This window comes from Oncorhynchus masou, chromosome 32 (assembly GCF_036934945.1).
Source record: "Oncorhynchus masou masou isolate Uvic2021 chromosome 32, UVic_Omas_1.1, whole genome shotgun sequence".
Taxonomy (NCBI): Eukaryota; Metazoa; Chordata; class Actinopteri; order Salmoniformes; family Salmonidae; genus Oncorhynchus; species Oncorhynchus masou.
Window position 1 is genome coordinate 49,773,821 of NC_088243.1, and position 14,533 is coordinate 49,788,353.

Below are 14,533 nucleotides of genomic sequence, written 5' to 3' on the forward strand. Positions count from 1 at the left end.
CACAAGTACGCACACGCCTGACAGTATCATCAGAAATATTAGTGGTTTAGTTCATCAGGCTCGCCTCCTAACTCTTTACTACAGCTTAATTTACCCATATCTCATTTACTGTAATATTGTCTGGGCCAGTACATATGCCTCCAACATGCACACATTACTCATCATATAAAAGAAATGTGCAAGACTAGCCAACTCTAATTACCTGACTCCATCTGCTCCTTTTTTTAAGAAACTCAATATCTTGAATATTTACCACAATGTATGTCAATTATGCATTTTCATCTACAAATACTCATACCTCCCAGACAGTTTACCTAAACCCTTCAATGGATTTTTATAGGTTAATTCTGAAATCCATCTATATAACACTGTGATAACCTTCACCCTCCCCACTGCCACACCTCACATTCTCTAATTCTCTATCAGATACAGAGGTACCGTACTCTGGAATTCTTATCTTCACATTGCCAAAACCTCATCATCCCTCAATAACAAGCAAAGACTGGGGGTCAGCCTGATGAACCAAACTAGTCATCAGTAATCTCCTCCATGTATCCCATCTCTCACACACTCTGTTTATCACACTGTTTATTATTTTTTTGTGATTGCTGATCAGTTAATTTGTACATTTATGATTAGCGGGTTTTGTTATCTATTTTAACAAACATGTTACATTTTTGTACTTATGTATTACATACAGTGCCTTGCAAAAGTATTCGGCCCCCTTGAACTTTGCGACCTTTTGCCACATTTCAGGCTTCAAACATAAAGAGAGTTTGCTGCACTGAAAGTAAAGGGGCTGAATAATTTTGCACGCCCAATTTTTCAGTTTTTGATTTGTTAAAAAAGTTTGAAATATCCAATAAATGTCGTTGCACTTCATGATTGTGTTCCACTTGTTGTTGATTCTTCACAAAAAAAATACAGTTTTATATCTTTATGTTTGAAGCCTGAAATGTTTCAAAAGGTCGCAAAGTTCAAGGGGGCCGAATACTTTCGCAAGGCACTGTATACACCTGCACACCGTTTTGTATTTATTTGTTTTTATCTGTATTGTTGTTCATCACTTATTTGCTTTGATGCAAATAAATTAAACCTAAACCTACTAAGACATTTAATTTACAGTTGTGCACTGCATTGTTTACATATTTTATATGGTCTGTTGTAGATGCGCCAGGGTGTGTTCCTGGTTAACACGGCCCGAGGGGGGCTCGTGGATGAGAAGGCCCTGGCACAGGCCCTGAAAGAGGGGAGGATACGAGGGGCAGCCCTGGATGTCCACGAGACAGAGCCCTTCGGGTTAACTCCCTTTACATTATTCTTATATTCTTATACTGTCTTCATTTTGATAATGTTTTTTTTCCCACTGTGTTGAGGTGAGTCTAATATTACGCAACCTGGTTTCCTTTTTCTCAGCTTCAGCCAGGGACCTCTGAAAGATGCTCCTAACCTGATATGTACTCCCCACGCTGCCTGGTACAGCGAACAGGCTTCTATTGAGATGAGAGAGGAGGCAGCCCGGGAGATCCGACGAGCCATTTCAGGTAACATAACTGTTACACTAATAATGGGTATTCTTGGGTTGATTATTATTTTCCCCAAAGGGAAATGTATCAGGCTCCCCTCTCACTAATAAACAACAGCAAAGCCACAATAACAAACTCTTATAACGCGTTGTGCTTCATCAATGACTGTTTCCTGCTTCCAGGTCGTATTCCAGACAGCCTAAAGAACTGTGTGAATAAAGAGTTCCTGTCCCAGACAACTCACTGGGTCAATATGGACCCTGCTGTCATTCATCCTGAGCTCAATGGGCCCTACAGGTATTGAACCCACTGTTGATAAAGTAAAGTAGATACCGGTACTGTATTTGCATTTACAAGTGCGATAGCATTTTCTGATTCATCCTCTCCTTGTCTCAGGTACCCTCCTGGTGTTGTGAGTTTGGCCTCTGGGGGGCTCCCTCCGCCTATAGAGGGAATCGTTCCTAATGCCGTGCCCATAACACACAGCCTGCCCAGCGTCGCCCACCCCTCTCACGCCCCTTCGCCGGGCCAGCCAGGCAAAGCAGAGTCAGACAGAGAGCAGCACACCAATGACCAGTTGTTGTAGCCCCGCCCCACAGAGCTCTGTCCAACCAAAATAATTCTACTGGTCTTCATTCGTTCGAAGAGGAATGGAGTTGAAGCCTCATAGGTTTCAAACAGCTGCCATGAAACAGACTGACTCACAGAGGTCTTTTACAGTTCATCTGGTCCAACCATAGTGGTAATCTTTTTCAAACATTTTTATTGTAGAAAAAAATAATAATAATGTGGATTTGGAAAGAGAAAATACAAAGATCTTTTAAAGAGAATCCTGCTGTTTAGACTGTAGTTTGACCTAGTAAAGTGGGCCAATATCTGTTGCTGTGTCCTATGGGTTCATCGTTAAAGCAGAAGTAGTTGATTATAACATGAATAACCTGTTTGTGTACAGTTTTTAGAACTATGAAAACAATATTTATATTGCAGTCTAATAGAAAAAAAGGGTGAAAACTAAACAACTGATTTTTAAAAGTGTTTATATATTCCCCAACAAGCCCCAAAAGAGGAAGCTTTTGCACAACTTCTCAGGAAATTTAATTTCTCTAGTTATTTTCCATTTATGCCAGATAGTGCTTTCTTTTTCTACCTGCCTGCCTGTTTTGTTTATATTAGCAAACATACTAACCCATAAGAGTCTAAGCTGGGGGAGGAGGTGTGTTCTACTAAGCTATATGGAATTGTTTTAGGAAGGTCACACCAAAGAAGATTTAGCTATTTGATTTTGAATTTTAAGACCCCTTGAAGGATCCAAAAAAAAATAATAATTTTAAAACAAACTTCCTTTAGATTTTTTTGTGTGGGACTATCGGTTGTTCCATCTGTTATTAGATGTGTTTGTATGGACTAATAAGCAGTAGGGCTAAATACAAATTGTAGGTATCAAAAAAAATATATATATATATTTGATGTAAAAATGTATTTCGCCTTACTGCTATTAGCCCATACAAATGCATTGATTAACAACAGAAGCACTACATGCAAAAACAGATAGTCACCCCCCAAAGAATCTAAAGAAAGTGTCTGCCCTATACATGAGAGGCCTGTGAGTCTTCTGAGGCCTGTGAGCAAAACAACTGACGTACTGATGTACAGTACTAGTCAAAAGTTTAGACACATCTACTTATTCAATGTTTTTTCTTTATTTTTACATTTTCCACATTGTAGAATAATAGTGAAGACATACAAACTATTAAATAACACATTTGGAATCATGTAGTAACCAAAAAAGTGTTAAACTAATCTAAAAATATTTTATATTTGAGATTCTTCAAAGTAACATCCTCTCAACCAGCTTCATGAGTTACCTGGAATGCATTTCAATTAACATGTGTGTGCATTTCAATTAACATGTGTGCCTTGATAAAAGTTCACTTGTGGAATTTCTTTCCTTCTTAATTGGTTTGAGCCAATCAGTTGTGTTCTGACAAGGTGGGGGGAGGGGGGTTGGTATACGGAAGATGGCCCTATTTTGTAAAAGATCAAATCAAATTTTCCTGGTCACATACACGCGATTTGCTGATGTTATTGCGGGTGTAGCGAAATGCTTGTGCTTCTAGCTCCGACAGTGCAGTAATATATAACAAGTAATATCTAACAAATTACACAACATATACCCAATACACACAAATATAAGTAGGAATGAATTAAGACTATATACATCTGGATGAGCGATGTCAGAGCGGAACTGAACTACAGTAGTGTCACACCCTGACCATAGTTTATTTGTATGTTTCTATGTTTTAGTTGGTCAGGGTGTGATCTGAGTGGGCATTCTATGTTGGATGTCTTGTTTGTCTATTTCTTAGTCTGGCCTGATATGGTTCTCAATCAGAGGCAGGTGTTAGTCATTGTCTCTGATTGGGAACCCTATTTAGGTAGCCTGGGTTTCACTGTGTGTTTGTGGGTGATTGTTCCTGTCTCTGTGTTTGCACCAGATAGGGCTGTTTTCGCACATTTGTTATTTTGTTAGTTTATTCGTGTATAGTTTCCTTATTAAATAAAATGAATCACAACTACGCAACTACTCCTCCTTCCCACAACGAAAGCCGTGACAAGTAGAATAGTATAGAAAACAGTATATACACATATGAGATGAGTAACGCAAGATATGTAAATATTAAGTGACTAAGATACCATAGAATAGTATAGAATACAGCATATGATATGAGTAATGCCAGATATAAGTAAACATTAAAGTGACTAGTGTTCCATTCCTTAAAGTGGCCAGTGATTTCTAGTCTATGCCTATAGGCAGCAGCCTCTAACGTGCTAGTGATCGCTGTTTAACTGTCTGATGGCCTTGAGATAGAAGCTGTTTTTCAGTCTCTCGGTCCCAGCTGTGATGCACCTGTACTGTCCTCGCCTTCTGGATGATAGCAGGGTGAACAGGTATTGGATCGGGTGGTTGATGTCCTCAATTATCTTTTTGTCCTTCCTGTCACATCGGGTGCTGAAGGCGTCCTGGAGGATGGGTAGTTTGCTCCCGGTAATGGGTTGGGCAGACCGCACCACCCTCTGGAGAGCCTTGGGGTTGTGGGTGGTGCAGTTGCCGTACCAGGTGGTGATACAGCCCAACAGGATGCTTTACATTGTGCATCTTTTAAAGTTTGTGAGAGTTTTATGTGACGAGACTAATTTCTTTAGCCTCCTGAGGTTGAAGAGGCTCTGTTGCACCTTCTTGACCACACTGTCTGTGTTGGTGGTCCATTTCAGTTTGTCAGTGATGTGTAAGCCAAGGAACTTGAAGCTTTCCACCTTCTTCACTGAGGGCCCATCGATATAGATAGGGGGGTGCACCCTTTGTTGTTTCCTGAAGTCCACGATCATCTCCTTTGTTTTGTTGACGTTGAGTGAGAGGTTGTTTTCCAGGCACCACACTCTCAGAGCCCTCACCTCCTTCCTGTAGGCTGTCTCGTTATCGTTGTTAATCAAGCCTACTACTATTGTGTCGTGTGCAAACTCATCGTGTGCAAAAAGTCATGGGTGAACAGGGAGTACAGGAGGGGGCTGAGTACGCACCCTTGTGGGGCCCCAGTGTTGAGGATCAGCAGAGTGGAGGTGATGTTTCCTACATTCACCACCTGGGGGCGGCCTGTCAGGAAGGCCAGGACCCAGTTGCACAGGACGGGGTTCAGACCCAGGGCCTTGAGCTTAACGATGAGCTTGGAGGGTACTATGGTACCATCCTCTTATCCAGATGGGATAGGGCAGTGTGCAGAGTGATGGCGATTGCATTGTCTGTGGATCTAAAGGGGTGGTAAGCAAATTGAAGTGGGTCTAGGGTGGCAGGTAAGATAGAGGTGATCTGATCCTTGACTAGTCTCTCAAAGCACTTCATGATGACAGAGATGAGTGCTATGGGTGCTACTGGGCGATAGTCATTAAGTTCAGTTACCTTTGCCTTCTTGGGTACAGGAACAATGGTGTCCATCTTGAAGCATGTGGGGACAGCAGACTGGGATAGTGAAATGCCCGTAAACACACCAGCCAGCTGGTCTGAACATGCGCTGTGGACGCGGCTTGGGATGCCGTCTGGGCCGGCAGCCTTGCGAGGGTTAACACGTTTAAATGTTTTACTCACGTCGGCCATGGAGAAGGAGAGCCCACAGTCCTTGGTAGCGGGCTGAGTTGGTGGCACTGTGTTATCCTCAAAGCGTGTGAAGAATGTGTTTAGCCTGTCCGGAAGCAAGACGTTGGTCTCGGCGACATGGCTGGTTTTCCTTTTGTAGTCTGTGATTGTCTGTAGTCCCTGCCACATACGTCTCGTGTTTGAGCCGTTGAATTGCAACTCCACTTTATCTCCACACTGACGTTTAGCTTGTTTGATTGCCTTGAGGAGTGAATAACTACATGGTTTATATTATTTTTATATACATTTTTTTGTACCCCTTTTCTCCCCAATTTCATGGTGTCCAATTAGTAGTTACCGTCTTGTCCCATCGCTGCAACTCCCATACGGACTCGGGAGAGGCGAAGGTCGAGAGCCATGCGTCCTCCAAAACACAACCCAGCCAAGCCGTACTGCTTCTTGACACAATGCCCACTTAACCAGGAAGCCAGCTGCACCAACGTGTCGGGGGGAACACTGTACACCTGGCAACTGTGTCAGCGTGCATTGCGCTCAGCCCACCACAGGAGGCGCTAGTGCACGATGGAACAAGAGCATCGCTGCCGGCCAAGTCCGCCCTTGGGTTTCCTGGTCGTAGCCGGCAGCAACAGAGTCAGGACTCGAATCAGGATCTCTAATGACACAGCTAGCGCTGCAATGCAGTGCCTTAGACAACTGCACCACTCGGGATGCCCACTGTTTATATTCTGTCATATTCCCAGTCACCTTGCCATGGTTAAATGCGATGCTTCACGCTTTCAGTTTCGCGCGAATGCTACCATTTATCCACGGTTTCTGGTTGGGGTAAGTTTTAATAGTCACAGTGGGTACTACATCTCCAAATCACTTCCTTATAAACTCTAGATTATTTTCGTAAGCACCCCGGAACATATCCCAGTCCACATGATCAAAACAATCCTGATGCGTGGATTCCGATTGGTCAGACCAGCGTTGAATAGTCCTTAGCACGGGTACATCCTGTTTGAGTTTCTGCCTATAGGAAAGGAGGAGCAAGATGGAGTCATGGTCAGATTTGCCAAAAGGAGGACGGGGGAGGGCCTTGTAAGCATTCCGGAAGTTTGAATAGCAATGGTTGAAAGTCTTAGCAGCGTGAGTAGTACCGTCGATATGTCGATAGAACTTCGGCAGCCTAGTCCTCAAATATGCTTTGGTAAAATCCCCAGATACAATAAATGCAGCCTCAGGATATGTGGTTTCCAGTTTGCATAAAGTCCAGTGAAGTTCTTTGAGGGCCGTTGTGGTATTGGCTTGAGGGGGGATGTAAAATGGCCGTGGCAACGACAGAGGAGAATTCACTTGGGAGATAATATGGTCTGCATTTGTTTGTGAGGTATTCTAGGTCAGGTGAACAAAAGGACTTGAGTTCCTGTATATTCCTATAATTACACCATTAGTCTGTGGCAAAGAAGGGGGTAGAGTGGTAAATGGCAGATATGTGAGAGCAGAACTAATAAACGGGCTCTGCCCGATCACTAAAATGGCCACCCCTGTCAGAACTACAGATCACAAAATGGCCGACCACCAAAACTACAAGTCCCAGAAGCAAGGGGAACCCTCAGAAGGTGGAGCCAACCCACAGATAAAGGGTCAAGAAAAACCAGGAAGAGAAGAAGAGAGTGCTGGAAGGATCTATGAACAATAGAGAAAGAGACAATAGAGATTGGCTGGATTTACCGTGTATGAGTTGGACTGTTTTGGACTTACCTGTTGGCGTTTGGACTTGGACCTACCGAGAACCCGATTCGTGTACCGAACCCTGCTATCCTTGACCTCGCCTACGGCCTGGGTGGACCAGGACGGACAAACAAACACACAGGTACTGTCCTGTTCGAAAGAACTCTCATTCTTGGGTGATTTGGTGACAGTTTACCACTTAGTTTGTGACAAACGCTCCTAACCTTGAAGAGTTTTGCCACAAGTCGTTAATCATGAAACACACCCCTCCGCCCTTCTGCTTCCCGGAGAGATATTTATTCCTGTCTCTGTGATGTACTGAGAATCTTGCTGGCTTTACCGACTCCGACAGAGTATCCAGAGAGAGACATGTTTCCGTGAAACAAAGTACGTTACAGGCCCCGATGTCTCTCTAGAAAGAAATCCTTGCTCTAAGCTCATCAACTTTGTTATCCAAAGACTGAACATTAGCATGTAATATACTCAGAAGCGGTGGGTGGTGTGTGTGCCTCTTAAGTTGAACCAGCAGGCTGCCTCGAGTACCTCTCCTCTGCCGGCGATGTTTTGAGTCGGTCTCTGGAATAAGTTAAATTGCTCTGGGGAGAGTGAACAAAGGGTCTGCTCCAAGGAAGTCGTATTCCTGGTCGTATTGCTGGTAGTTCTGGTGAGTTACCGCCGCTCTAATATCCTATAGATCTTCCCGGGTGTCTGTAATGGGATCATCATTTGTTTTTCAACAGGACAATAATCCAACACACATCCAGGCTGTGTAAGGGTTATTTTACCAGGAAGGAGAGTGATGAAGTGCTGCATCAGATGATGCATCAGATCATCTGACCTCAACCCAATTAGGGATGTTTTGGGATGAGTCAGACCGCAAAGTGAAGGAAAAGTGCTCAGCAAATGTGGGAACTCTTTCAAGAATGTTGGAAAAGCATTCCAAGTGAAGCTGGTTGAGAGAATGCCAAGAATCTCAAATATGAATTATATTTTGATTTGTTTAACACTTTTTTGGTTACTACATGATTCCATGTGTTATTTCATAATTTTGATGTCTTCACTATTATTCTACAATGTAGAAAATAGTAAAAATAAAGAAAACCCCTTAAATGAGTACGTGTTCTAAAACTTTTGACCGGTAGTGTAATTATTTTGGGTCAACCAAAATCCAAAAGAGATGTTTGTGACTGTATGCATTTGTATTAATTATTTTAAAAATAAATAAAAGTCCCTGTTAAAATATCAAATGTTATGTCTTTGTCCGTTGGCATTCAGTCCAAGGTAAATGGATGCATTACCGAATAGCTGCCTGCAAGGCCATTGTACATGTATCTGAATTATTGTTTCGATTTTCAATAAACATATTAATGTATTTCATCTCAAGGATATAGGAATAAACACATATTCATCTTGCTTCGTGGGGGGAAAAAAGATCTTGATGAATTACATTTTTGTATATGTTGGAACACAGAAACCTATGCACTGGAAGCACAAGCATTTCGCTACACTCGCATTAACATCTGCTAACCATGTGTATGTGACAAATAAAATTTGATTTGATTATAGGAGACAAGTAAGTAGCATACTCAATCAAATATCAATCTACTCCGTTGTTCAACTTGTTAGATTTTCTTTGAGGCAATGGGGTTACTCTTTTTTTAGGGTGAATTATATTTGAATGTCAATAAAACATACATTTGTTTCACAAAGAATGATTTCTCTGCACAAATTTGACTTAAATTGCTCACTTTACAACTAAGACACTAGTTACAATCATGGCTGTATATTTTGTAAGTGTCTTTCCTAACAGGCTTGAGTCAGGCTACTGGCATGGACAATAGAAAGAGCTGTGTGTGTTCTTGTCACTAAATTACAATCCCTGGAAAAGAGCAGCTGGACGTTCTGATATTTCTTTCAGAGCATAAAAAGCAGATGGAGTTGAGGCTTGATTGGTATCCTACCTTGACTTTCTTCCTCTCATTTCAACCTGTCCAACAAACATTAGGCTCCTCACATATGCATGTGTTTGTGGAATGGTAGGGCAAGCCTTCACAGATAAGTTCAGCAGTGACTGAGATGCTGCCTGTCAGAATTTCCAGACTTCCTCCCCAACTCTCTCTACCTCTCTGAGCAGAGCTGCAGTTGGTTGATTTGGAGCACAGACAGGGAAATACACAAGACATTGAATGGAAACGTTATCTCCAAACTGTTATAGATCCATATACAGTGTTGTGGCGTTATTACACATATGACCAAAAATAAGGTGAGAAGGGGTTTAGCCTACATAGCACGTTGTAAAGTCTGGGAGCAGGAGAATGTGCTCACTTGGATGGCTGGTTCTCTTCAGCTCACAATAAAACTTCTGTGCGCCGCTTTGAAAAGAAGGGCAATGTCTCTTAAACCTTGTTTCAATCCCCACATATCAAATATTTATACAGAAGCTAATTGTCCAAATTTTAACTAAAGAAAACTTAAAAGGCAGAGTCAAGTGCTTTGATATTTTTTAAAACATCATCCAAAAGACAAGAGTAATTTGCTCTATGAAACGTACACAAATCCTCAAATGTAATTTTTTTTTTTTGTAGACCCATATGACATTTTAGATTGAGCAACAGTTCAAATGTAAGGCAAACAGACTATGGAGAAGAGTCACATGAGATCGGAAACAGGTCATATTTAAGGTTGATACGGAGGGAGAGGGGGCCTAAAAAGACTACTAAAACAGAAGAAGGATGTTTTATGTTTTGGATTAAGAAAAGTCCAGTTTGGCTATGTAAACATTTAGGCCATATTTTTGTTTGATCCTCCATCGTTAATGGTTACGTTTTGCGAAATGAGACTGTAGGAAGTCGACCCACTTTCTGTCTGTTTTTTTTGCCCACCTGTGATTTGAACGGAAGCTGTTGTGTGTCATCTGGTTTCCATCAATGTCTCAGCTATTATGACTTCTGTGGTACCTTTACAAGCTCATCTAGAGAAATGGTTAGAGAGATTATTTTACTGAGGAAAGACAGTTTTAATGCCTGCTAACATCATTTAGCCATCTAGCACTCACAATGCTCATCGAAAAAAAAGACCCAATTGTGATGTTTATGGGACATATAGGAGTGCCAACAAAGAAGCTCGTCAAAGGTAATGACTGTTTTATATTTTATTTCTGCGTTTTGTGTAGCGCCGGCTACGCAAATTATTTTGTTTACGTCCCCTTCGTGTATTTCGGGGGGTTGCATGCTATCAGATAATAGCTTCTCATGCTTTTGCCAAAAAGCATTTTAAAAATCTGACATGTTGGCTAGATTCACAACGAGTGTAGCTTTAATTGAGTACCCTGCATGTGTGTTTTAATGAAAGTTTGAGTTTTATCGAGTACTATTACTTGTCACTCTGAAATTCCCCCTGATGTTGATCCCTGTACAGGGACAGCAGCCATATTAAACTGGCAATTGTGGTGGGTTCTACATGGAACCCAGAAGAGTTCTACCTGGAACCAAAAGGGTTATACATGGACCTGGAATCAAATGGGATCTTCAAAGGGTTCTCTTATGGGGACAGCCAAAAAAACATGTTAGGTTCTAGATAGCACCTTTTTTCATAACAATTACATACATATGTTACATTTATCAATCAAGATCTCACCTCTTTGGTTGACGGACTGAAGCAATTCCCAGCACTATATTGGCGTCAAATTGTATTTTATGTCATCCTGCTGAACATATTCAAGGTCGTTAATATTCTCCACGCCAACATTTGCCCTCAGATGCTCCGACAAAGATCTCACCATCTCAGTCTCCAACTCGGGCTATTGGTGTTTAATTGCATATTGAAGACCCTCCGTGCCTACACTGGTTTAAGGAGAACACACTGAGTGATGCAGGGAAACAACAGAGAAACCTGACACTTTATAAACTGGTAGTGGGTAATAATTACTCAGACTATCTTCATTAACACACACATAATTAAATCAGAGAATCTGGTATAAAATGAACCCCGAGACCAACCAGTGACACAGACTGATACACCCCAGCAATTAAATGAACCTGTGATTCTGTGACCAGAATCGGTGAGATCTTTCCAAATGTGTATACATCATCATTTTGTCCCATTACAAGGCCTTTAGGGTATGTTTTTACTTTGTATACCATTTTAGACACCTCTGCAGTGCTTTGCGAACCCTTTTGACTGTACATATTATATTTTATTTATTTCACCTTTATTATTATATAATTGCTCCTCAAATTAATTAATGGCACCAACAACTTCAATGCTATGTGGAAACAATTGGCCCTGCATAATTAAGATTGGAGTAACTGGTGGCTCTCAGACAAGTTTTCTGGCACACTCCTTGAAGTAGGAGTGCATGCTCTCAAACCTCAGTGTCCACAAACGAATGAGTCGCTCAAATTGCAGGATGAGGTTAGGGTAGTGTAACAAATAGTGATGCTTTGGTGCAAGGGCACTCTACCCCACAAGCAAAACTGTAGTTCGCCACATGTCTATGTTTTGCATGAGTAATGAATTCTTTAATATTTAGGAAACAGAAATTGCAGGATTTATACCTGTACATTCCAACAAAGCTACTTCCAGCTACCATCCCACCTGCAATATGAAAATTAAACTACCCCCAGCCACCAAATTGCATGCATACACCAAAAGAGCTATCAAGCTATACATTACCATGCAACTCATGCTAACCACACAATCTAAAAATATATATTATAGACTTCAAGGCTAAATTTAAAAAATCAGTCAGTGCCTGATGATTGAGATATCATTCATTTAACGTTGCCTAATTCATGGTTGGATAAGAATCACTTCTAAAAGGTTAGCAAAAGCACAAGGAAAATTCAACTCACGCGCAAAATTAAAATAAAACTTCAATATCCTGCAGGGTTAGATATCAGTCTGTGTCTGTTGTTGCTGAATTAATTAACTCCTAACATTAGCTAGCTAGTTAGTAGCTTAGTTAAGAAAACGTGCAGTATGTATATAGAAGTATATGGAATAAGTACATACCTAGCAGCTGCTAAAAAATATTTAGGCGACTTTTCCACAAAAATACAAAATAAAATGGCTTGAGTAGAGCTCCCTCACAGACCGTTTGGCGAGAGCATAGCATTAGTGGAAATCAAGTCAGTTCTCAGGCCAGGCCTTGCTGTACATAGGTTCAAGTCGCGTCGGAGACATTGTTAGCATTTTAGCTGTCCCTAAACGTTACCTAAATATCCTAATATCCTTGTTTTGAAGAAATCAACTGTGGGCGCAATTATTAGGAAATGGAAGACATACAAGACCACTGATAATCTCCCTTGATCTGGGGCTCCACGCAAGATCTCACCCCGTGGGGTCAAAATGATCACAAGAACGGTGAGCATGTATCTTTGCCCAATATTTATTTTTTCAATCTGTAAAATTAAAACAGTCTCGCAGATTATGCTGGCATTAAGAGAAAGGTCACCCAGTTGGTCTGCAGGATTTTGATATTCCTGCAGGAATATCAAAATCCTGCAGTTTTTTGGTCCTGTAGGAATTGTCATGTTTGTGCATGATTTTGTCAATCCTACAGGATTTCTGCAGGACACCTGTACAATGCCTTGACAAAAGGTTGAATTCCTTCAGGATTCTTGTAGGATTTTTTTGTAAGGGTATGTACACTAATCTTCCAACATTACCATGGGTTGAAGAATTGAATGTGGCAATTTTCAGAATTGATCAAAGTACCATTTTCTTTCTTTCGTGTGTCTCTCCGAACTTGTTTTTTATGATTCATAAATACTTTCCTGAACCTAAATAATCTACAAGATAAGGGTATTTTTAAAATCTACCAATTGGTGCTGAAACGGAGAAGAGTATCCGTACCATATATTTCGATGGCTTTCTTTAATTGATCCCTAATATTTGGAACCGTTTCTCTCGATATATTCTATCTAGTGAGTCTGTCGCCAAAATTCAAAGGTTTACCGCATTTAAAGGGATGGCTTAAGATAAATGTACTGAAAACCATATTGAATGAAAACCACGAGAAAATCTGTTGGCCAGAAAGTGTTAGGGTTTGTAGTGGTTGAATGAAATGTATTCAGAGCGTGCAAGGTAGCCACACCTGCAGAGCGTGTTAGATGACAGAATACGGTAAGTCTGAATACCAAGTACTGAGAAGTGTGTAGGAAAGAGGTGTGTAGGAAAGGCACTGGAAAGTCTGAATCAGTCTCCTTGTGACTGAGGATGAAATCTGTCTCTGCTATAACTCAAACACAGTTCAAGTCATGATCGCTAAGCTGTTATTTGCACCATAACACAATGGATAATTGTTTGTTTGATTGTGAGGAAGGGAATTTATTATTATGGCATTCTTTTACACAGACAGCTCGGAGAGAACGGTTTCAAATTAAGGTTGTAAATCCTTTGCAATACTTTTAATAACATATTATATATTATGTATTTTGTAGACTAACAGTTGATTGGCCCCAATGGGGGAAGGCATGGAAACTTTATCTTTGGTAACCTGCTCTTAAACATTCAGACCGTTCTCAGAGAGTGCCAGCAACTGCACTGACAGAAGACACCAAGAGATCATTCTCAACCATCTCAGGCCCTTCGACTGTCAAGAAATGTGAGAAACTGTTACTATTGTAATACATTTTTATTAAATATGAACCTGTGAGAAAAGAAGGCATTGTAGTCCATTGAGTGTCTTGTTGTAAAATGTGTGCACCTATCAAAACAAAATGAACTGAGTTACACCTTTTAGAGTTACCCTCTAAAAACAGAGTGTTTTAAAGATCTTTGGTGAGAGCCAGGTTTGCGTTTTGTGCCATAGTAAAATGGTGCAATGAACTTTCATCCTCGGCAGACAAATAAAATCTCAAACAGGGCTGATGGAATTGCACACATAAATAGGAAAAGCAGTAGGGCACTTCAAACCAGCAATGGCAAGAGGTGAAGAGAGAGAAGTGAATGCAAAGCAATAGATGTATAAAGCACTTCAAGACTCGACAGAATTGTGTTTCAGTGAGTGCACCATTCTGAAAGCTGGATGTGTTTAACTAGTGAATGGTATACTGTATGCTTGTGAACCAGGCCAACTGGGTGACCTTTCTCTTAATGACAGCATAATTTGCGAGACATAATATTGGGAAAATATACATCT

The 14,533-nt window shown here is 41.0% G+C and overlaps 1 protein-coding gene across 1 annotated transcript in view; it reads left to right on the forward strand.

Annotated features, from left to right (window-relative positions):
* LOC135526158 (C-terminal-binding protein 1) overlaps positions 1–9,190 on the forward strand; it is a 29,027-nt gene extending 19,837 nt beyond the window's left edge. Inside the window, exons 6-9 of the mRNA XM_064954290.1 lie at positions 1,169–1,299; positions 1,417–1,544; positions 1,709–1,823; positions 1,923–9,190. Of these exons, the coding sequence (XP_064810362.1) occupies positions 1,169–1,299; positions 1,417–1,544; positions 1,709–1,823; positions 1,923–2,112 (564 nt within the window). The 3' untranslated portion in view covers positions 2,113–9,190. The remainder of the gene's footprint in view (positions 1–1,168; positions 1,300–1,416; positions 1,545–1,708; positions 1,824–1,922) is intronic.
* The last annotated feature ends 5,343 nt before the right edge of the window (positions 9,191–14,533 follow it).